Source organism: Gadus macrocephalus, chromosome 5 (assembly GCF_031168955.1).
Source record: "Gadus macrocephalus chromosome 5, ASM3116895v1".
Lineage (NCBI taxonomy): Eukaryota > Metazoa > Chordata > Actinopteri > Gadiformes > Gadidae > Gadus > Gadus macrocephalus.
The window spans coordinates 10,915,664-10,940,265 of record NC_082386.1 but is presented as its reverse complement, the minus strand read 5'-3'; the positions used below and the strand labels follow the sequence as shown (position 1 = coordinate 10,940,265).

Genomic DNA, 24,602 nt, shown 5'->3' with positions numbered 1-24,602 from the left:
AAAGGCAGTTTGAACGCCAGGGTTACTCTGCCGCTGCACATGCAGGAGACAGATATGTGTATCGATCTGTCGACCAGATATGGATACATTTATATATTTCATAATTAAGGACGACGTTGGTAACAAGTGCACATGCTTGGACGCGTCGTCCTCTGGGTCTCTGCCCTGAACCCATCAACCCATGAGCCAGGCGGGCGCCACCTACTGGTGTGGGGTCTCAGCGGGCGGGGCTGGAACTCCCGAGGCCGCAGGACCGGGACCCGCGCGGGGGGCTCCCGGGGGCTGTAGTCGTTGAAGAGGGGGACGCCCTCGGGGACCCCCGGGTTGTAGTAGGTCCCCTCGGGCAGCGGCCCCCCGCCGTAGTTGTCCCAGTAGGGGGACACGAAGGGCTCCAGGGGGGCCTCGGAGCCCTCCGGGCTGTACTCGTACTGCGCCGGGGGCCGCTCCCTCAGGCTGTCGGTGCTGCCGGGCCGGCGCAGGTTGCACATCACCGCGTAGTCCTCTGCACCGCGCGCACACACACACACACACACACACACACACACACACACACACACACACACACACACACACACACACACACACACACACACACACACACACACACACACACACACACACACACACACACACAACACACAGTTCCATAAAGGGGACGGTTCCTTCCCTACCTTGTAATAACAACATGGTTATCATTCCAACGCAGGATATAGTTAAGGCATGTCTCCTCCAAGTCCAAATGGTCTGATCCCCGGTGTCCACAGCCTACCTGCCAGCCTAACTGTTCCCTAAAACAACTCTTCTGCATGTGTTGGTTAAATCGTCTGCAAAAGGACTTTAAAATCAGGGTTAACATCGGTAGTAGTAGTTTTGCAGTAAGATAAAAAAATTTAATTTAGCTGACACTTTTAACTTAAGTAAATTACACAGAATCGTAGGGGTCTTGCTCAGCACTCCAACCAGGAGAGGTCGGGGATCGAACTAGCAACCTCCCACTCACATGTCAACCCACTCTACCTCCTGAGGTAAGCAGACCCCTGATAAGATAAGATCTCCCAGTAGGACAACAATGGCTGCAGCCCATGGCATCAGGATCAAAGCAGTAAAGTAACCCCAGGAAGCGTTCTCTTCTGTGTTACCTGAGTCCTTGCGCGGGCAGAAGGCACACTGCTCGCTCCAGGCCACGCCGTAGAGGCAGCAGCACTCTGTGTAGGTGGTGCGGTGGCCGGCCAGGGGGTTGGCACACATGTTGTCCTCCACCAGGACCTGCCAGCAGATGTCCATGTGGACGTCCTGCTCGGGCTCCAGGGACTCCCCTGGGGCGGGGGAGGGGGAGGAGATCCCAGTTCAGCACGGGACGACATGAAGGCACACGCCAGGGCCTCGTGTGACCCCACGCCGCCGTGGGGTGCATGCATGCGTGTTAAAGCACGCCGGCCAGCGTAAGTGTTATTCATTACCTCGGCAGACAGGTCGATGATGTGTTTGCACTGTGCATACCTTTCAGTGTGGATATGTTGTACTTGTGTGTGTGTGTGTGTTTGTGTGCGTTTGCGTGTGCGTATGTATGTTTTTGTGTTCGGGTGTGTGTGTGTGTGTGTGAGTGTGCGTGCTTGTGATAATTTATGCCTTTGTGCGGTCGTATGTGTGTGTGTGCATACATATATGTGTGTGTGTGTGTGTGTGTGTGTGTACATATATGTATGTGTGTGTGTGTGTGTGTGTGTGTGTGTGTGTGTGTGTGTGTGTGTATGCTTTTCGTTTGTATATGTGTGCATGCGTATTTACGTGTGCATGTTTGTGTGCCCATGTTTGTCTGGATGCATGTGTGTGTGTGTGTGTGTGTGTGTGTCTGTGTGTGTGCGTGCGCGTCCCACCTTCAGTGGCGTTGAGGCCGATGCAGCGTCTCCCGCTCCCGTCCAGCACTAGTGGGGGGCTGCAGAAGCAGTTGAAGGAGCCGGCCGTGTTCACGCACACGCCGTGCACACACGTGTCCCCCATCTCACACTCGTCGTAATCTGACAGCCACAAACACACACGCGGTCAGAGGAGGGCTTACCACATGCACAAAGAAACGCATGCCCGGAGGAGAATGAATGGAAGCAGCTTCAGACAGCGTCCGGGTTCCTCACCCACACACTCATGGCGGAGGTGGTTGTAGTAGAAGCCCGAGCGGCAGAGGCAGGTGTAGGTGGAGTAGACGTTGGTGCAGTGGCCGTTCTTGCAGATCTCCGAGCCGAACATCTCGCACTCGTTCACGTCTGGAGTGACGTGGGGCGTGGGGGGGGGGGGGGGAGGGGGTCGGAGGCGGAGGGAGGGAGGCGTGAACATTGAGTTGAGTCAAAGCGCGGGTCAATGGAAGCTAAGCCAGGTTGAGTCGGTGGAAAAGCCCCCCCGAACCTTAACGACTTGTTAGAAATCCTGAACAGGTCTCTCGCAACGGGAGCCTCGCTGGCGGGCGGTCGATGGAGGAGGCGGCCAGGCCTCCCATTAAGCTGGACGGGCTAGCAGCAGCCCGCTCATAAATAAGGCAAAGGGGGTTCTTTAAAGTTGCAGCCGTCGGACATAAAAGTAAATTAATAAACTTGATGTATAAAAACTACAGATGCAGCTCTCCATCTGTACTGCTACCTAGCAGCTATTATGAATTAACCACACTTCTTTTGATGATGAAGTTCCCACAACTACGACGCATGCTGGAATTCAGTAAGAGTCACCTGGTGGTAGTGAACACTGCTGATTCTCCTAAGGTGCACCACAATGGAAAGCTATGCGCTAGCATCACAACTACACATGTAGCATCTGGCATCTTGTTGCTGCTTTCTGCCCTGGCAGCCAATGTACAGTATGTCCTCTGCTATTGTTATGTAATGTAAAGCAATGCATTTATGGCCTTGGCCGCCGCATTCAGGTGTATGTTACCCTTGCCTCTGATTGTGGCGAATACCGTAAACCTTGACATGAAAATGGAGACTACTGTAAAAGCTGTCGAGAGAGAGAGAGAGAGAGAGAGAGAGAGAGAGAGAGAGAGAGAGAGAGAGAGAGAGAGAGAGAGAGAGAGAGAGAGAGAGAGAGAGAGAGAGAGAGAGAGAGAGAGAGCGAGAGAGAGAGAGAGAGGAGAGAGAGCGAGAGAGAGAGAGAGAGGCTAAGTGGACCCCCAGCCCGCTGACATACCTCTGGAATGATGTCGTTCCTCCAGGCTCTGCGAGCCCGCGGGCCGAGTCCGGGGCAGCAGCCCAATGCCATGCGGGCACAGCTCGTTAAAATCGGCTGTGGAGCAACAAGGTTTTTTATTAGCGGATAAATAAACGCCGGGCAGACCTGCCCGACGCACACTCAGATGTGTATGTGCATAAGCACAATAAACCATGCTCCAACACATGGCACCAGGGGGGGCGAAGCTCTGGTCCAGGGGCAGCCGTACCGGTTGAAAAAAACCATTAATGCCTGGTGCCATCAGTCTGGTCAATGACCACATGAAACTGGGATCTGTTTTGTGTTATTTGTTGTCTTATCCGTTAAGTGTTTGCGGTTTCTTTTTACTGCTGGCTGTGGATCAAATTGCCCCTCGGGGATAATAAAGATACCTTGACCCTTGACCCTTGAGCCTACCTCTCTCAGGAAGGGGGCACGGGTGGACCTCACAGTTGTCGCCCCAGCCGGCTCCGATGGTGCAGCAGCACTCCTGCTTGGTGGTGTTGCGGGACAGGACGTTGTTGCACATGTCGGCGCTGTCCAGGTCGTAGTAACACTCCTTCCTCTCCTCCGCCCGGGGCGGGGAGGCGGGGGAGGCGGGGGAGGAGGGGGAGAGGGGGGAGAAGGGGGAGAGCGGGGTGAGGGCGGGGGGATGACCGTGGGCTGCGGAGGGATGCGGAAACACACGTAAATTAACGGAGGAACACGTCGATAAATACATAGCTAAACAGGCAAACGAATGCTTAACTATTGTTGCAGATGGCACAGTGAAAACGGAGAGCAGCGGGGAGAGCTTAGGTGTCTTGTGTGGGGACGACGGCGGCTAAGTTGCGGATACTGGGCATCGAACCCGGAACCCTTTGGGCTTGGGAAGAAGCGATATCGCTTCTTCACTTCCCGACCCCATTATCACAGAAACGCGTTGTGAAGTATAGAGGGGAACAACTCGTTACCGCTGATTATTCGTCTCCGCCATCAAACGGGCACAGAGTTTAAATTCCTTGCTCGAGGGCCCTTCAGAAGACAGCCGTTGGCAGCGCTAGCGCCCCGGGGTACCGTATCATCCAGTTGATCATCACCGCACTCCCGACATGCCGACAGCGTCTGCTGGCCCCCGGCCCGGTCTTCCACCCCGCTCGGCGCTCCAGCGGGCGTCGCATACCTTCGCCGGCCACTGCTGAGCCTGCTCATTTAACACAGCCCTGGGCTCAGGCATTCACCCTTAAGCTGCCGGCTTAGCCCAATGGAAACACTGGCACTCGAGTCAAGCCACCATTCACTCGCTCGTGATTGATTAGCGCACGTCGAAAGCAAACAGCGGAATGCGGCGCAGAAGGTACACAAAGGCATAGCTGGGGGAGCAGAAGGAAAAACATCCCTAGCTGAGGGCGCGCCGGCTTAATAGTGTAAATATGGACCCGTCTCGCGGACACGTACACACGGGCCGGCGCCAGGTCGGCGCGCGGCGGGAGTCTGGGGCGCCACCTCTCCCGAACCACCTCCACCTTCACCTGAGACCACACGGGTCAGGGGGATCTGTGTGTGGGGGGACGTGGGGAAGGTGGAGGAGGGACACCGGAAGACATCCGCTCGGGGGACGACGACGACAGGGTGGGTTTCAGATGGGTTGGTGGCGGCCAGACGACCTTGCCCGTGTTGTCCTAATGCATATTTGGTGCTCAGGGAGCCCACTCCGCTATGATCCTGGTATAAGTACAAACGATAACAGTCCCCGGTGGAAGAGTGGCTTGCATCCTCCTCGCCAAGCCACTGTTTAGATAATAAGAGACGGCTCATTAAGGCAGAGACAAGCCCGCTCTCCCAGCGATGCGACTGGGCCAGCCGGCGGGCCACTGTGTGTGTGTGTGTGTGTGCGTGTGTGCGTGTGTCTGTCACTGCGGTGTTACCCGTGGTTCGGCATTGACTGGTAACGGGATCAAATTCCTCATTGTCGCTGGAGCAGATGCACAGGAAGCTGCCGTCGTAGTTCTCACACAGGGCCTCCCCGCACACAGCCATGCTCATCTCGCACTCGTTCACGTCTGAGCACCGGGCCAGGGCAGAGGAAGCGGGAAACAAGGTGCGTGTCATTGGGATCAACTGGCTTTCATGCAGGCTTGCATCCTCCCAAGTACTGTTGTATGGCTACCCTCCCTTCAAAGTGTGATTATGAACGCTGCCCGATTCTAAACGCTGCATTAACAATGTGCAATAGCAATGTACTTAAAATCCCTTTTACTGTATTGCAAAAAATGCTAAACATACTACAATCACTGGCTCATAGGTGATCAAAGACGAGCTCGGGTGTAAAGGAAACCGACACACACCATTCCAATAGCACCCCAGTTCGACTGGTAAAAGGGGGTACCCACCAACGCAGCGGGTGGTCTCCCCGGGGGGGTTGGTGTAGCCCTGGTGACACTGGCAGAGGTAGGAGTTGTCCGTGTTCTCACAGAAGCCGTGGTTTCCACAGATGGTCTCGTTCACACATTCGTCGGCATCTGCAGAGTCATCAGAAGACGCGGCGGTGAGCGTCTTACGTTACCGTGTTCCACCGCTAATGGCCGTGTCCTAATGACTCCGCAGGACTTCAAATAAACACCGGGCCGGGTGTTCACGGTGGTGAGCCGGACTGGAGACACACAGACACATGACGGATGCCTCCAACGGAGGTCTTTTGGATGACGAACTGTACGTCTTTAGCAGTCCGTCCAATTAACTTGCAAGGTTTGTGCCAACTTAAAAAGAATACGTGGAAAGACCAACCTGCTCGATGATTCAAAGTTATTGACGGTCTACGTGATATATGTATGTAAGCATGTGTTGGTTGGTATGGAGAACAACCAATGACATGGCTGGTATATTAGTTGCTATGAATGCCCACCAATGAAAGCACAGGCTGTCCTTTCCTTAGTTATCTGAGTAAAGCATCAGACAGCTGGAAAGCCGCCGTGGAAGGCGCCCCGGGCCCAGATCTAGTGATTGAGAAGTGACTGAGCCCTTACTGGACCTGGTACAGGAGTTACGCAAGACTGAGAGTATGTTCGTGTTGGTGGTTTGGTGTTTATATTCAAACAAGCTTCTTCTCACACATTGGAGTCACACACAACCATGGGGAAATAACGCTTTGGTCCGCTCCCCCTCAGGTCACTGGCAGAGGGGGTGTTCCCAGGCTAATCGATTAATCCGTATGAGGCCGTTGGTGTGTTTGATGTTTCATGGCAGCGTTTCCCAGAGGGAACCGACTCAGAATGAAAATGAGAACCTGAGCTAAGAGTCGACGTGAGTTCCACACGGCCTAATAAAAGAATGTGGCGAAAACACGTCGGCTTCTCTCATGCATGGCACGAGCTCATTAAGAAAATACAATAAGAGCCACACGGAAAAGACCTTGATAGGCTTAGATATCACCACCGCAAGACACTAAACAGAGACAGAGCGAGAGGGACGCACGTCCCGGTTCTCGACAGCCGCGTGGAACCGTGGCTGTTTTTAAAAGAGAACATTTGTTAGCAATTTCTAACATACATCATTTCGTTATTCCCTGGCCTATTGTGCTGAGAGACCAAGGAGCCAAAGACAGATACCTTAGTAGAGGAAAGTCTGATTATATTTATTTATATAACAAACAAGAGCTTTGTGATCATAATCGAATCAGCTATATCTGTTCTGCTGTCAGTCCTGACGGCCCGTTGGTCAACGTTAACCTGCTGTGAACGTAACAAGATACAGAGGAGATCATCATCGTCCAGCCTCGATTTGCTATTTTTCTTTCCTTTGCTCCTTTTATTTTTTACTTGAAGACTGACATCCTAAAGGTTCATGCTAAATGCCCTGGTCGGCATTTTTAACCCCAGTGGTCTAACCACATCTGAGGGAGAAAGGAGAGGGAATTTTGATCAATAACTGATGTGAGCAACCGTGTTTTGTTTTCGGCTAGCAAAGCTCTGAGTCAGCATGAGACTACAGGATGTAGTAGTAATATCCTGAGTACTATTCAGGATGTAAGTCACTGCTCCTCTTTTTAGCTCAGAGAGACAAGTCACGGTGTATTTGTTATTCCGCAGTGGGTAGCGTATGTGGGTGTCTAATGAGAAACATTTGTTTCCTTTCAGAAAAGGGGCTTGAAAAGACTTCGCAAAATATATACGTAGTCAAATTTCCCACAGATCCCACGATAATTCATGTTAATACTTATGCATTTCCTTAAGATGACTTTTAAGATGACAAAACTTAAACTTTCAAAGGCCGGACCTCGCAACGTGAGGGATAAAATCCCCCACAATTCAGAAGGAACCGAAGGGGATTCTTACGAGCCACAGACATTTTAACAAAATTAAATCGTCGATAAAAGTAATGACATTCGCATATTCTCCAAATGCATGGCGGCACTTATTTCCTGCTCCTTAAGCTCTGGTGAATGTTTTCTGTCGTTTTCTTAAAGGCCGGAGCCGGGCAGACCCCAGGAAACCACAGCCCAGTCAGTCGGAACAGAGAGAGAGAGAGAGGGAGTTTGGCTGCGGCTCTGTCTTCCATTCCAGCACAGACGACTGCAGCGCGGTAATGGCGCTCGACCGCTGTCCTGACCTTGACTCCTCACCAGGTTAATACAAGACAAACAGCACATGTCCTGCTTAAAAACCGGACTCGTAAAACTCCAACCCTGTAGGTTTCTATGCCTGTGCTGATAGTGAGGACATCTGAGCGATGGCAGGTGGTGGTCACCGAGAGGGAATCTTTCTGTGGTTGTTCATCAGGTATTGTTTATCTCTTCAGGCGGGCTTTGGGGCAGCCACACCTACGTGCCGTTATGTGTTTCCGAAACGGACTGCATTTGGAAACTGGATGAACCACAAGAATAGGGCTTGAACCCGGGTCACTGGTGCTGAAGCTGTACCAGTGACCTGTTTTGTGTTGACGTTTCGCTAAACACATTATCCGTGATTCATCTTGTGCAATTCACAAAAATGTCCTGGAGGAAAACATTCCTGCAGCTCGTTTTGGGAGAATATTAAGTCCGCGTTGATGTGAATAGTTCATATCATCTAGCGCAGGAGACCCCTCAGTGCATGTTAGACGTGCTATGAAGTAGAGGCCGGAGCGCAGGGAGGATGTGCGGACAGCCAGCTGGGAGTCCTGAAGGGAACGTTGTGGAATCTCCCTGTATGTCACTCCCCTGAATAATCAGCGTCAGCGCATTTTTATTTTTTTATGAAAAGAGGGAGGGAGGGGAAGAGGACGGGGACGGGGCGATGTTGTGTACCATGTGTGCATGAAGCTTGTCTCTACGCAGATGCAATCAACCCCCCCCCCTCAAAGAGAGATTCACAGCATCTGGTAAAATAAAGCCCTGACATTAATGGTATTCCAGGGTCTTTCCCTGACTTCAGATCAGTCTGGAGTGGCAACATAAACAGTGTGATTACCCCACGTCCAGCCAGAGAACAGGCATGCTAATCCATGTTGTTCATCACTTCTGGGAACAGCTATGAATAATACATCGTAGGATGGTTCCACTACGCGTTAAGGCTTTGGCAGCACAGACAGGACGTTTTTAAGTAGTTTTTTTTCCTCTCCATGGTTTACGTCACGACACGGGCAAGCTCCGAGACCTTCTGGAAGAGGAGGAGCGGGGGGGGGGTGAAGAGTTCACGTTTAGACGGGAGGTGCTGAGCTCCCTGGAGGTAGGTGGGGTGGGCGGGTGGGGGGGCATAGCCAGTGGTACATTTCCTGATAGTCTGACCCAGAAAGACCTACCTTCCTGAGTGCAGTGATCCGGGCGTTTCAGACCGGGGGGGTGGGCTATGTTTACCCCTTACCACATGTGGTTCGATGGAGGACCTGGTGCTACGGAGCCGTTGCTGCTTGACTGTTGGCTAACCCTGCTCGGAACACACCTCTGCCCTGCTCCCTGGGCAGCCCCACACAGGATCGGACCAACAGGCAGCGGTTAATTAGCAGGCCCCATTGGCCGAAGATCAGAAGAGGGTTGTCCCTCGTCAGCGAAACCATTTCTGTGGGGTTTCAGTGTTTTAATCAAAACTATTATCGCCGACCTGTGTTGCCCTCATTCTTATTGCAGGGCAAGCATCAGCAGCACAATCACACACATTCCAAACCTCAGTGTGTTTCTGTGTTTTTCTGCCAGGACGGGATTGTTTTGGCGAGGGGGTTTGGAGCGCAGCCTTGCTTCCGTCATGGGCACGCCGTTTTAAGAGACAACCCACGGCTGCGCACAATTTATGGCCGCAATTATAAGCAGCAGCCTAAATAAAAGACTACATCGAGCTCAAACCCCCGTCTCACCCGCACACAAACCCACACACGCTCCTCCACACACCCTCCCCAACACACACACACACACACACACACACACACACACACACACACACACACACACAAACACCGCGTGTGTCTCACATGTGCTGCCAGCCAAACCAATTGTATTGCCTCACTGCTGCGCTCATTGCAGCTGACACTTAAACAGGAGGGGGGGGGGCTGTTTACCCGCCTGCATGTTACGACCGCTACTGTAAATCTTAATGTGTGGTGAGCGGGGCCAAAGACAACCGCCGTACCCTTCGCAGGCCCGTCGAGCCAAAACAGAAAACAACGCCCTCGCAGCAACAGCAAATTACAGAGAGTCTGGCCAGCTCCTGAATATTTGGTGATCATAACAAGACAGCGGATATGTCCCAGGGCCGGGTTCTGCCCTCTCCCTCCCTCAGGAGTCTGGGGTGACGCCAGAGGCTCCCACAGCGTTGCATCATGCGGTGGGACAAGTAGCAGTTGTCTGCGTTGGGGGGGGGGGGGGGGGCTGAGAGACCACGCCCTGGACCCAGGGTACGTTACGTCTGCAATGTGTGTGTGTGTATGTGTGTGTGTGTGTGTCTGGGGAGGGGGGAGCAAGGAGGTGGTGTGAGTTCAAGTGCTCGTCATCGGAGGCCCGGTGGAGTGCGCCGTGGGCTGGCGCTGGGGGGGGGGAGAGAGCGCTGGGCTGGGACGGAGCCTGCCGTCCGTGTAGACATGCAGAGCGGTAGGACCTGCTGGCAGTGGTCATGGGTCTGAGGTCAAGGCTGTCCTCCAGCCACTGGAGGAGCTGAACTGATTCTATCGCTCTTTAGGAGACAAGCCCTCCCTAATGCCTCTCTAGGGGAGGACGATCCATAATCGGTACAAACTGTGTGTGTGTTTGTGCTTGTGTGTGTGTGTTCATGTGTGTGTGTGTGTGTGTGCGCTCATGTATCTGTGTGTATGTATGTGTATATGTGTGTGTGTGTGTGTGTGTGTGTGTGTGTGTGTGTGTGTGTGTGTGTGTGTGTGCGCTCATGTATCTATGTGTATGTATGTGTATATGTGTGTGTGTGTGTGTGTGGAGGTGTGTGTGTGTGTGTGTGTGTGTGTGTGTGTGTGTGTGTGTGTGTGTGTGTGTGTGTGTGTGTGTGTGTGTGTGTGTGTGTGTGCGTGTGTGCATGCGTGCGTGCTTGTGTGCGTTACACAACAGCGCTGGTCAAGGCTTCTTGGCCCCTCCTGACACAATTACCAGTGGCGGGTATTTATGTCTCACGCAGAACTAGAGGACCAGCATGCAGAGCAGCCAAGCCGCTCTGATGGAAGAGGTGAGGCAGCTGGTTCTAATCTGGGGCCTATCTCACAGCGGGGCCTTTAAAGTCTTTAAGACGGCGCCAGACACCCTTCATCGTGCGGCTCGGAGCCGGCAGACGGCCACGCGCATCGGAGGAGGTGCAGGCGAGGCGAGGCTGCTGCAGCCGCGGTCGCACGTTCCCCTCCCCAGAACTACCACAGACTGCACGGCATAATGGCGATACGGGAAAGCGCCCGACCACCCCCTCTGTGCGTACGTGGTGTATCCCCTCGCAACCGCACACATCACATTAATCCCCCCCCCCGGCCCCCACCAGAAACCATGCTACACCCAGGCTTCCCAACAGCTTGGAGTTCTGTGGCCCTCAGACGACCGCTGGAGATGCACATAACTTACTCCACACAGAAAAAGTGACACATTGAGAGCGATGCATTACAGGCCTTTTGCGTATCTCCGCGATGCCAGTAAACACACACGACCGCATGTATTGTGCGGATGTTGGAACCGGGGCTGTTGTTGTTGGCGGAGGTCGGCCTATCCGATCAAGTCTATCGAGCGAGGAGCCCGGCGAAGGGGGGAAAACCCACGCTGGGCCAGGCTGGGTTAGCTATGTCAGAGCACAACTTTCGGGGGGGCAGGGGGGGGAATAGAACCTGCAAGGGGTGGAGTCAGGCCTTGTTTCGGTGTACCGAAGAAGACTCAATTCAGCCCCCTGCTCTCCCCACCGCCCCTCCCAGTCTTTGAGTGGCCCCCTGGCCTTGTCATGGATCCACCTTCAGCTCCACTGTCGGTAGGAGGAGGCCCACTCTCTGTGTTATATCAGGTGGTATCGCACCAGGGACACTCCCTCTCTCCCCGATGTCAATGGCTGTTCTCCCGTGCATTCTTCAAGGGAAACCCAAGGCACCCGAAGGCTGTTTTAGTGAGCCTCTTTAACTGTGCGTACAGAGTAGATATGATCCGTGATACGGGTGCTCCTCACAGACGGTATTCTACAATATCAGCATCTGCTGGCTAGCACTGATCAGAAAACAAAGAGGCAAACTTCATGTATGCTGTGACGATAACAAGAACATCAGGACTGGTTGAAAGGCTGAAATAACAACTGATCGTATCCCACTTTTAATTGGCCCTTTCTGATTGGTCCAATTCGTAATAATGTAATGATTATTATTATGATTATCATCATCATCATCTCTTCACAACATCTGCATTGACTCTGATAGTACTTGGCATTGTGTAGCGTCTTATCCGAGCTATCTTTGTATACAGGGAATGGGTTAACCTAGCGATTTTACGTGCTTTGCACTTGTTTCTATCCACACTGTACCGACAGCGAATTGTTGTTTCTCTTTCTTCTGACAAATGTACTTCATTGTAAGTCACTTTGGGTCAAAGTGTCTGCTAAATGCCCCTAAATGTAAATGTATGTGAATGTGAATGCGTGTGTGTGAAGACCCCCACTCACCACAGTCCTCCCCGTCCACGCCCGGCTCACAGCCCATGTAGCAGCGGTACGAGCCCACCAGGTTCTCACAGCGCCACACTCCACACGCCGAGCTCCCAAACTCCACACACTCGTCCTGGTCTGAGGACACAGGGGGGAACACGTGGATCGTGACACAATGTGAAACACAAGGAAAGCCCCGGGTTGGATTGCACACACACGAAGAGACACACACACACACACACAAAAAGACACACACACACACACAGACACACACAAATACCCCCACACACATGACGGACACACACAGACACACACCGGACACATTAACAGACACAAATTCAGATGCACACACACACACACACACACACACACAAATAGACACCCACACACAGACACAGACACAGACACACATGGCCATGTGCGTAGCCTCCTCTGCTCCTCTGCTGTCAGGATAAGGAGGCTGGGGAGGAGAAGGGGTCGGCCAGGAGGCCTGCGGCCGAGTTGTCCTCAGCAGAGAGCAAGCCGGGCCAACAACAATATTGTCCCAGCAACTGAAGAACTGGTGAAGGAGCTAAAGGGAGACGTTGCAGAGGGAGAAACACCTCCTCTCCCTCACGCTCCCCCGAGGACAGGAGGAAGGAGCGCCGGGCGACAGCAGCAGGAGCAGCAGGAGCAGCAGGAGCAGCAGGAGCAGCAGGAGCAGCAGGAGCGCCACTCCGAGCCTGGAAGCCCGTCTTGGCGAGGCTTAACCTGCAGCTTCCAACCGTTCCCAGGGGGGCTCTGCCAGCGCTGTATGTAATCAATCACGTCCGGCGCTATGCTATGCTGGGCACATTCGCATGCAAATGGAGTGTGACGATGAAACGGCTCGAGTACATGTTCGCCTGCTCCGGTTTGTCCGTGCGAGCGCACGCCAGCAGGGCCCGGAGTCTCGGCCAAATACGAAGAAGAATTCAGGGGAGTGGGCTCCAGGGTGCAGTTCGGGCGCCTCAACACCTATAGTTCGGAGGACTGGGCTCGACTCAGGGGTGGGGTTGATGCTCTGCTGCATTTTTATCTGGTTCGGTTAACATCACACTTTCTGGACTTTGTTAGGCGAGCTAGACATTGTAAAGAAACGCCTCGCGGCCGAGTGTGTCGCTGGGCTACTGGACGGAAAATAAGTTTGGATTTTTGGGTTGCCACAAATATACATATCCCTATTTCCTCCATTCTGTTACTGAGTGGTCTGTAAACGTCAATGTTGTTGTGAATAATTACAAGCCTTTGCTTTACAATAGTCGTTGGACGATGTTTCAACAAGTGCCATCATCCGCTGATTACGCCACTTCAGACTAATATTAATTTAGGAAATGTTTACTATCCCTGGCTGAATCTGTTTATTGCACAATGCATCGTTTCTTAATTTGCTTCCTTTAATTTGTTCGGCCCAAATTCACACCAAAAGCAAACGGAACCAGACTCACTTACAAGCGGACCAGAGTTTGTTTGTTTGGTCCGAGTTCAAACGAGCTTTTCATAGGGGTCACACTATCGTGGCAAAACACTGCGTCGCTCATTAAAGCGGACGGTAGAGCTCTCGAGTGGAAGAACCCGAAAACCCGGTCTTACCCTCGCAGTCGGAGATGGCGGGGTTGAACTTGAAGCCGGCCTCACAGAGGCAGAGGTAGGACCCGTCTGTGTTGATGCACTGGCCTCTGGCACAGATGTCCACCTCCGGGCTGCACTCGTCCACGTCTACAGGTCACAGAACAATACTTATATGAGTCAGAGACGGGAACAGGCAGAGGGAGGGCGGGTTAATGCGTATTGATTCCATGATGAGGATCTCGTTTGTCCTGGTCGAGTCACAGGGGAATATTACACCTCCTCATAAGCTCCGCAATGGGAGCACATTTGTAATCAGGCGCTTGTCGGAACACAAGATGCATTGCCCATTTGGAGCGCTTAACGGTGTACTGGCAAACAGGAAACGGGGAGAAAAGGGAAAGGAGACACATACCTCAGCATTTCAAGTTCAAGACATTCCCTCAGCCTTGGGAAATTAATAACGGAGGCTATGGGGTTGATTAACTGTAGATTGGGGAATAATTGTAAATAATTGTAGCATGACAACATATCGAGAAACTTATCTGGGCCCAGGCTAATAGGCAGGGGTAAAGCGGGAAAGTATGAAAAATCCCACACAAGGGAATAGCCCCCCCTTCTCCTCTCCCGACATGTGATAATGAGACAAATATTTCGGAATGGCAGACATGAACGCATGTTTGCGAAAAGACAGACAAAACAAAACAAGGTTGCAGACCAAAGGTAATCACGAAAAAATGTGGACTTAAAAAATTGTAACCTGATCATTTTGAGAAAAAAGAGACACAAGAGATTGTGATTTCGGAATCCTGACGTGAACTTGGTCAATCGGGCTCAACTCAATTACACATTTTCTTTGCAGATTTATCTGTGGTAAGCAAAGTATTGCTGGGCCACATCGGCCAAAAAGTCTGCCTTTCCTTCAGCTTTTACGATGATGCTGTCTACCCAGGATCCCAGGGGTTAGTGCAAACTTTATAGGCCTCTGCCTCTGCAGACGCTGTTGCACCAGACTGCGCAACAACCACTGGTTTGAGAAAGGACTCGAGTTGAGCAGCTCTCATTGACTTCTTAGGGGCCAAACATGCACGCATACACACACACACACAAGCCCCAACCACGCACACGCATGCAACCATGCTGTGCAGATTGTCCCCAAGCAATGGTTTGGCCAGGCCCAGTGTCCATCCGCACCTCACGGCTGTACATCATGACAAAGCGAGTTTGCTTTGGACCGGCCTCCTGAGATCACCTCCCCCCCCCCACCTCCTCCACCTTCTTCTCCTCACGAAACCACACCAGTCACAACACTGATTCCAATTATTCCAGCCCAAGCCATTTAATCTAATTAAACATCTTTGACAGCAAATGCTTCAGCCTGTTCTGTTCTGAAAAGGGGGGAAAAGGCTCCTCGGCTCCGGCCAATAATAAGCCCTGGTTTTGTTTCCCTTCGCAGTGACCAGCGGGTCATTGGGTGCGGTTGGAATAACATCAAACCCGTGTCCGAGAGGAAGGCGAGCGGTGTCAGGCCCTGGCCTCGTTAACACAATGGCCGCTTCAGCACCCATGGCACAGGGTACCGGGCTCCAGACAGGCCCTCTCACAGGGCCGGGGATCCAGGGGGAAGGGATACTTCCGATGACGCCTGCCAACCCGTACACTAACAGATGACAGCAGAGGGCTAGCTAGGTCTCTGAAGGCAGGCTATGTAATCTATGTAAACACATGAATAATATAGGGGGCACTATAGTGGCCAAAAGGTACCGTGTATTATCCATGATGTCAACATCCTACCTACCTGCAGGCACCCTTTAGCAAGAGGACAGACCCCTACCTACTCCTGTATGACATGTGTGTATGACACTACTATCTTTTTGATAAAAGTTTGCTAGTTCGATCCCCGGCTCCACCTAGCCTAGAGTGTCGAAGTTTCCCTGAGCAAGACACCTAACCCTAACAGCTCCCGACGAGCGGGCTGCCACCTCCGCTGTAGGTGAATGAACTGTTGGATAAAAGCGTCTGTTAAATGCTCTAGATGTAGATGTAAACGGTGAACAGTCATGCGGGTAATTGCCCCTCTGGGTGTCTCTGCTGTGAGGTCTTACCTTGGCAGCCGGTCGCCCCGGTGCCAGTGGTGTATCCGTCGGAACAGATGCATACGTAGGATCCCTCCGTGTTCAGACACTCTCCTTCTCCACAGATCCCAGCGACGGTCAGACACTCGTTCACATCTGTTACCGACACACGCACACACGCGATGACGCGCACGCCAATGCATTTCAATTCCAACGTTGACTACATGTCACATGTTTACGCATGTCTCTTTAAATGCCAGAGACGCGTGGCGCGTCACACACGTGTGCGCGGAAATACGAGACCATACACATCACACCGGCGAGCGGAGTGTAAAGCCACATTGCAAGGAAAACAGAAACACATACACACAGACGCAAACGTCATTGAATGACATATTCACACCAGCTGTGAGTCTTTGGCTCTCAGTTCAAATAGGCCCAGAGTTTATCGTCTAAAGACCTCACAGATTACAGGGGAACGTGTCAAAAATGTCATGCATCAGTGAACGATGACTCACTCTCTGTCCGAGCATAGGAATGACATGAGCGCTGTATGAAAAGGGGTCCGTGTTGCCATCACAAAAAAAGTGACAACAGATGACTCATGGGTAATTAGATTTCATCGCCGTGGTAAACGCATGCTAGGCGTGTGCGTGCCGGTACCTTCGCAGGATCCGCCGTTGGGTGTGAAGCCGGGGTCACAGGTCGCGCAGGAGAAGGAGCCGTGCGTGTTGGCGCACACCCCTCCGGGACACGCCCCCTGTGAGTGGCACTCGTCCACGTCTGTCGGATAAAACCACAGAGGAAGAATACAGTTAGGATAAAGACGATATAGTGGAAGCCGAAGGAGAAGAAAAACAAGACGAAATGGGAACACAAAAGACGATGAGATGGACAACCTCTTGAGGGGAAATGTCATGGTCAAGGGTTAGGTCATGAACCTTAGTGGCAGGATTTAACAAAAAAAAAAATGTTTGGTAGTTGCGATTGGTTGAGTCAAAGCGACTAAGCACCATACAGTAAGAAAAGCCCTCTTTATTAGTTTGCACTGACAGTGGTTAATTAAAAACGGTGGAAAGATAAGTATGTTGGACGGACATCCATTCCAAAGCAGCAAGCTATTACAGGTGGCGTTCAATTACTGTATCTACAAACAGTCATGGGCTAACCGTTATGTGATCATTGGAAATTCCTCCACCTACAGATTGTATTTCTTACAGAAATAGGGGTGGCCATTGTAAAGTGATTGAGATGGCGGATCTGCATTTCGCTTCATTGAATGAGTTCAACAGGTCAAGCTTGCTAAGTGAAAGGCAAGGGGAGTGGTTGGCTGCGTTTACAAAGAAGTCCCCTTTAATATTTTCCATGGCATCAGACACATCCATTAAAATCCTATCAGAGGATCAACTTGGATTTCTACTTTGGGGGCTAGAAGAAATGTTATTTTATTTTTAACCTTTTTCCAGGATACTCCTCTCCTCGCTCACAGCGACGTCCGCCCTCTCAATCAATAACATGTTGCACATGACTGACTCAATGTTTAAACACTTTAAAAACATTTCTCCCCCCTCGGTCCTCCTCCCATGAAGTCATGTCACTCGTCATTCTTCCCGGATTCACATAAGCAGCCATTTCACGGCATGCGTCTAATAGATCATGTCAGGACCGATGAACGATGTTATGAAGGACTCGGTTTTATTCCGATTTGTGCGTGTCTACGTTACAATCCGTGTTTGGAATGTAATCCAAACCCGTCTGCCCCGAGCAGCCCTCCTTGGACACGCTGGCAGGAGAGCAAGGTGGGGGAGGTGGGGGAGTAGGTGGACATGGTAGACAAGGTGGGTGAGTTCACAAGGTGGAGGAGGAGGACGAGTTCACCAGGTGGTCTTACCCTCGCAGGTGACCCCGTCCTGGGACAGCTGCAGTCCCTCGCCGCAGTCACTGCAGACGAAGGAGCCCGGCACGTTCACGCACAGCTGGCCGGGGCACTCATTAGCCACCAAGCACTCGTCCACATCTGGAGACGGAAGACACAACATCGCACGACATGAAGACACGTCATGAAGACACGTCATGGTCTGGATTATCGACTCTGGCTTTGTGCGTATTTAGCCGCGCCGTTGCCCAATCAGCGAGCTCAGTCATGGAACTGGAATGAGAAGTTCCTGATCATCGACAGCTCTACCTCCCCGGGCTGAGTGTTGCCTCAGACTTCCAGCAGACCTCATCGAGCACTGCTCAGTTCTATTTGGGGGCTGTTGTCTCATTGTTTCTGGGTAGAGAATAAGGAAGAACACTGCCAGATACCGGGGGGTTCCAGCGATGATGTGATGTCTAGGACAAGTATTTTAGGATAATGCACTCAAAAGAAAAGAAAGAAAAGAGCAGATTATAATCGAGTGTGGGTCTAAGCTGCCGCACCGGTGATGTTTAAATTAACTGGGGGTTAACCTCCAGGCTTTTCTAACCTCAGAACAGACACCTGTTGTTATGGCTTCTTCCTAGGGACAGAATATGGATGGCGTACAGACATTTGAAGACGAGAACGTACACATGGTTTATCATCTCTTTATGGATTCCAAACTACACATGCAAGCTCAGACACACGTACAAACACACAGCACTGTCATGCTATGCTGATGTTGTGTGTGTATGTGTGTGTGTGAGGGAGGGTATCATGGCATGTGGCAGGTAATTGTGGTTCTTGTATGAGTGTATGACGGTGTGAGAGAGAGGTTAAGTATGAAATATGGCCGAAACGGCATCTCCAACTCCCACATACACACACACCCAGACACAAATCCTCAAAAAGTGAACACATGAAAGCCTAACCTTCACACTGATGTCCATCCTCGGGGACTCTAAATCCTGGCCGACAGGTGAGGCATGTGAAGGAACCGTCTGTGTTTGCACACGTTCCTCCGGGGCACACGTTGGGAAGCGCACACTCATCAATGTCTGGGCGGTGAGAAAGGAAAACAAGAACAAACACTGTTAGCCTTCCCGTTTGGGAACAATATGTGAAGGTCATCTGGGAGGGCGGAATGTGTTGATGTAATCTGAACAATAATACCGTCTCAGCCGACAACCAGTGTCTGTGTTGTGATCCTGAATGAGGCTTTGTGGAGTGTAATGCTGGTGTCAGAGGACCCACCTTCACAGAGCTCCCCGTCGCGGGACACCACGTAGCCCTGGGGACAGGTCCTGCAGGTGTACGAGCCCTCCGAGTTCAGACAGATGCCGTTGGCGCAGGCCGACAGGGACCGGCACTCGTCGACGTCTTAGGGGGCAGACACGCACAGAACCACGCACACCCGCACGCACACAGGCACAATCACATACACGGGCGCAACCACGCACGCAACCACGCACACACACACACACACGTATGCATACACACACACACGCGCGTGCACACACACGCGCACAAGCAAACACAAACATGCACACACAATCACCCACGTACACACAGAACCATAATCACAACCATTCTAGTTGAAAGACACCTGTATCCCAGAGCATGGTTGTGTGTGGTGCTTTACTAACAGCGCAGGAGAAGATTGGATTTACCTTCACACCTCTGCTGGTCGTGGGACACCTGATAGCCGGTCCTGCAGTCGGTACAAATGTAGGACCCCTCTCTGTTGCGACACACCCCTCCCAGACACAAGTCCCCCTGTGCACACTCATTCAAATCTGTTGAAGCATACAGTTAAGATTCAATTTATTAATTTATAAACATTACAAATCCATGATTTTATATTTTCATAAAATAAAAGATTGTTTCTGTATGCATCTTTTGTGTGCTGGCGAGAATCGACTCCTCTGGTGTGAGTCCTTTAACGGGGTAAAGAGGCTCTTACCCTCGCAACTCAGCCCATCTGCAGAGGGTCTGAACCCGGGCCTGCACTCCTGGCAGGAGAAGGAGCCCTCGCCGTTGACGCAGATTCCAACCGGGCACACGTTGGGAGCGGCGCACTCGTTGACATCTAACAGCACGGAGAAGAACAAAGCAGGTGAGACATGGGACTATCGGGAGAGCTTCACCAGGTGGAAGCCCAGCGAGGAAGCCCGCTGCCGGGTGAATAACGAACGCGGGGGGGGGGCCCGTTCCGTAACACTTTACAGACCTTCGCAGGCCTTGCTGTCGGGGGTGGCCTGGTAGCCGGGGCCACAGACACACTCGTGCGTCCCCTCCAGATTGACGCAGCGGCCGCCGGTGCAGACCCCGGGGAGAACACACTCGTCCACATCTGGAGTCAAGGCCAAACCGCAGGAAGGACAGACGCAGGGGGGGAGAATGAGGGTCTCGTAAAGAACAGCGTACAGCATACCCCAGCTGTGTGGACTTTAATAGCACCACCAGGCTTCTGAAGTAGCACCCCTCTACATAGAGCAGTAACACCACACGGATCACACACAGACAGCCAGCAACGTGGGTGGTGCCGGGAATGGGGTCCCTACCTTGGCACAGGTTTTGCACTGAGAGTTTGTATCCATGGAAACAGTTGCACCTATAGGAGCCCTCCATGTTGACACATCTACCATTGCCGCACATCGATTGGTCCAGACATTCGTTAATGTCTGTAGGGGACAGAAGAACGTCACATGTTGATGGAATAACGGCGGTGATCACATGAGTGAGAGCCAGTTATTAATTCTGTATATATTACATGGCATCTTAAGCCAGAACACATGTACTTGATTTAAAAGATATTTCATGAATAAAAACATTGTTTGGTAGCAAATTCGATAAGTGGTTTAGATAAAGGTAGCGAACGAAAAACACAAACACATTTTCTTCCATTATCTGTTAGGCAAGAAATAATGAATACGATCTGCTTAAAAAAAAAAACAATTAGATCTGACCATTGTACATATTGCAGACCCATTTCAAAGCTGCCTTTTCTCGTCAATATTTTCTTAGGTGTTTTTAAGCAGCCTTTGGCTCCTCTGGCTGAAAATATGTGGTTTTAAATATTCCAGTCATGTTTCCGATCCATCAACCGTAACAACCTTCTGTAAGTCGTTAACGAGAGCTTTTAGTTCCAATTTCTTCTTTTGTCACCATTTATAATAAAGCTCTCACCGGCTGGTGAAAACCTCTGGAGATGTTATTTTGGTTACGGTACTTATGGAGCAACATAGTGTGTCAGTGAGTATAGACGACAGTTCTATTTCCCCCCTGCAGTCCGCTAGGGTGTCCAAATGTCCACGAGGATCTGATTAGGACTCATACTCATTGCATCACATACATCCCCCTAGTGATGTCATCCATAAGTCCCATCTCCGGTTCCACAGTTACGCAGATCAGATCAGAGATCAGATCAGAGGACACACGACTGTACAGTCAGGCTCTCATAAGTGAACTGCTATAATTGTAGTGAACTTAACGTATGACCAGGGCTTAGGTTTCTGTAAGCTCTGTAAGAAAGTGAGATAGAGATAGAGAGAAAGAGAGAGAGAGAGAGAGAGAGAGAGAGAGAGAGAGAGAGGAAAGGAAGTGGAAGAACGTAGGGTCTGGATGAGCGAGGCGATGAGAGGACGTCACAGAGAAGTAAAGGGCGGTTGAGGACAAGAGGGCTCGCACAATGAAAACAAAGAGCGCAGAGAGTGAGAGTGAAAGTGAGAGTTAGAGAGAGAGTTAGAGAGAGAGAGAGAGAGAGAGAGAGAGAGAGAGAGAGAGAGAGAGAGAGAGAGAGAGAGAGAGAGAGAGAGAGAGAGAGAGAGGAGAGAGAGAGAGAGAGAGGAGAGCGAGAGAGAGAGAGAGAGAGAGAGAGAGAGAGAGAGAGAGGAGAGAGAGAGAGAGAGAGAGAGAGAGAGAGAGAGAGACAGAGACAGAGAGAGAGAGAGACAGCGATGAAGTGAAAGAGAGAGAGCGAGAGAGACACAGAGGCAGGGTTGTGCGGGCCCTGGCCCCGGGGACCACCGGACATCTGTCAGCGAGGGCCCAGCACTCCTGTTCCCGCGGCCTCCTGCATCTGGCAGGCCCCTTACGAGATAAGCTTGGACCGAAGGGAGCGGTGGTGAAAGTGTGGGGGTGGATGGACGGGGCTAAGGGGCGGGAGCTGTTTTTCTCTATCACACCAGGCAATTAGGCTTATCCGCGACGCGGACCCAATTGGGCCCAAACCACCTCTCTGCAGTCCATTGACTTCTGTGCAGAGCACCGCCGTTGCCGCTGCCCGTTTCCATGTGACTCGCTCACCTCCGGGCGTACCGCGATAGTCTGTTAGCGCTGGCTGAGCGGCCGCGCTGAATGAAAATATTTACCTCTGGCCTCCCCCCCCTGCCCCTTCACTCCTCGCTCCTCATTCACAAAGCGCTGTACAGTCGCCATTCATGCGGCCCGCGTTGTTATGATAGCGCGGAGTGAGGCGGCGAACGTGCCCTTTGCGACGGCAGAAACAAACACCAGGATGACCTTAATTAGAGTGTTTGTAAGCAGAGGTTTGGGGAAAACACAACATACCCCGAGGGGCGGGTGTTGATCAATAGCGCGGACGGATCGGACAGTTTGAACACAATCCCAGATTGTAAACAGTTTACATGCTCTCGTTTACAGACCCATTTTTCCATCAGCCGGCCGTCTCTCTCGGCCCCCCCACAGATCTGGAGCATGCACTGCATGAGCTTGAGTTTCCAAACAAATGAGGGTAGGGTCAGAGAGAAGTGGGGGGAATGTGCAACAGCAGCCAGGGGTTGGGCTGTTACATAAAGGAGTCACCTCTGGGTTAATGGGGGCTTCCCGGGAGTGCAGCTCAGAACCCAGGTTGCTCAGCTAAAAACCCCTCTCTGAGCAAGTCTGTTCCACTGTTCACTATCTCTTCAAACACTGTGCATGTGCATCCAGTGTTCAACCTCTCTTAAAGCACTGTGCGTGTGTTTCCTGTTCACCATCTCCTCCTAAAACACTGTGCTTGTGTTCCCCATCTCCTCTTGAACTGAGGCTGTTCATCCACTGTCCACCGTCTCCTGAAGCACCGTTCAGCATGTTCATTGACACCGGCTGAGAAAATACAGGAATAAGCCCTTCAGCCTTTAGCCTGTGTCTTCTTCTGACTCCTCAAGACTCCTCTCTCCTCTCTCCTCTCTCCTCTCTCTCTCTCTCTCTCTCCCTAGAGTTAATGGGACCTCGCTCGCCCCAACAGCACAGTGGCCATCGTCTTCCAACAATAACAGTCTGTTAGTTTAAGGCTGTAGCCCGGAGCGGGGGGGTGGGGTGGGGGGGGCTCCGAAAATTGATCGATTCAGGGAAACAATTTTTCCCTGGGGGGCGCTGAGATATGACGAGGGGCAGAACGTAACACCCCCGGGGGCGGAGCGGTGGTGGTGGTCATAGGGTGTGTGTGGGGGGGGGGGGGGGGGGGGGGGGGGGGGGGGGGGGGGGGGGGCGCCTCCAGATTTATCACACGTCGGATGACTGCATGGCAAACGGAGGGCGGAGGGCGGGCCGCGCCCCCTCCGTCGTCGCCACAGTCGTTCTGTTTGTGGTCACGGCCCGGTTCGCACACCGCCCGTAAAACGCTCAATGCTCGCTCACATGGAGCGTTACGCGCATGCTGTAATGCACAGCGGTCGTAGTTCCCACGCGGACGCACCGATCACGTCTTCCCTGTGTGACGGATGGGTGGGGGGGGGGAAAAAGGAGGGGGAGGAGAAAGCCACAAACACCCGAGTGCCGTCGGCGGGGAGCTGCACTGCATCACCGGCTGTCGGCAGGCCCTTGGCCCTTGGAAGGCGGTTGCCGTGCCGACCTCGCTCGTTTGCTTGCGGTGACGGTCCGTCGTGGGAGCAGCGGGCTACGCGGTGATGTGGGGGCAGCTCGCACGCGGGCAGGACGGGGGGGGGGGGGCTTACCAACGCAGTGCCCGTTGGAGGGCCGCGTCCCGGGGCCGCAGAGCCGGCAGTGGAAGGACCCGGGGTGTTGGTGCAGACGCCGTCGGGGCAGGACTCGGCCTCCCGGCACTCGTCGATGTCTGCTCGGCAGGGGGAGGAAAACAAGGTTAATGTTGTAATTGTTAGGAACATGGAGTCATCTGTGAGGGGTTTGTGTTTTATGGACAGTTGGGCACGGCCAGGGGACACGCTTGAGCTGATGCACGCGAGCGCAGTTACCCGCGCACGCCGCGAAAGGTGTTACGGGACGCACGCCCGCACACACACGTGCTCGCGCGCCGTGGTTATTAACTAAACACATTTTTTCCTGGCAAAGCATCGGGGAAAATACAACATTGTTTTGTTAAACTGTGACTGGGCTCACTCAAGGCAGCTAACAAATTGGGCTGGCCAGCCATTGGGTTATTGTTTAAACTATATGTATGAATTTGTGTATACGAGTTGGTGTGTGTTTGCGTGTCTGTGTGAGAGAGAATGTGAGAGAGTGTGTGTGTATGTGTTTGTGTGTATGATAGTGTGTGTGTGTGTGTGTATGATAGTGTGTGTGTGTGTGTGTGTGTGCTGAGTGTGTATGTGCATATGTATGTCTGTGTGTGTGTGTGTGTGTGTGTGTGTGTGTGTACATATGTGTGTCTGTATTAGAGTTGTGTGTGTGTGTGTGTGTGTGTGTGTGTGTGTGTGTGTGTGTGTGTGTGTGTGTGTGTGTGTGTGTGCGCGTGTCTGTATGAGAGAGAATCCAAAAGAGTGTGTGTGTGTATGTTGTTTGTGTGTATGATAGTGTGTGTGGTGT

The 24,602-nt window shown here is 52.1% G+C and overlaps 1 protein-coding gene across 1 annotated transcript in view; it reads right to left on the bottom strand.

The window, feature by feature from the left end:
* The window catches only part of LOC132457989 (latent-transforming growth factor beta-binding protein 2-like), a 90,337-nt gene that overhangs the window by 4,230 nt on the left and 61,505 nt on the right, over positions 1-24,602 (bottom strand). The window contains 21 exon segments of the mRNA XM_060052422.1: positions 206-502; positions 1,140-1,316; positions 1,878-2,018; positions 2,133-2,261; positions 3,175-3,270; positions 3,613-3,858; positions 5,103-5,237; positions 5,568-5,696; positions 12,270-12,389; positions 13,863-13,988; positions 15,944-16,069; positions 16,577-16,696; positions 17,805-17,930; positions 18,746-18,871; positions 19,068-19,193; positions 19,484-19,609; positions 19,777-19,902; positions 20,044-20,166; positions 20,378-20,497; positions 23,774-23,836; positions 23,839-24,030. Coding sequence (XP_059908405.1) covers positions 206-502; positions 1,140-1,316; positions 1,878-2,018; positions 2,133-2,261; positions 3,175-3,270; positions 3,613-3,858; positions 5,103-5,237; positions 5,568-5,696; positions 12,270-12,389; positions 13,863-13,988; positions 15,944-16,069; positions 16,577-16,696; positions 17,805-17,930; positions 18,746-18,871; positions 19,068-19,193; positions 19,484-19,609; positions 19,777-19,902; positions 20,044-20,166; positions 20,378-20,497; positions 23,774-23,836; positions 23,839-24,030 — 2,970 coding nt within the window.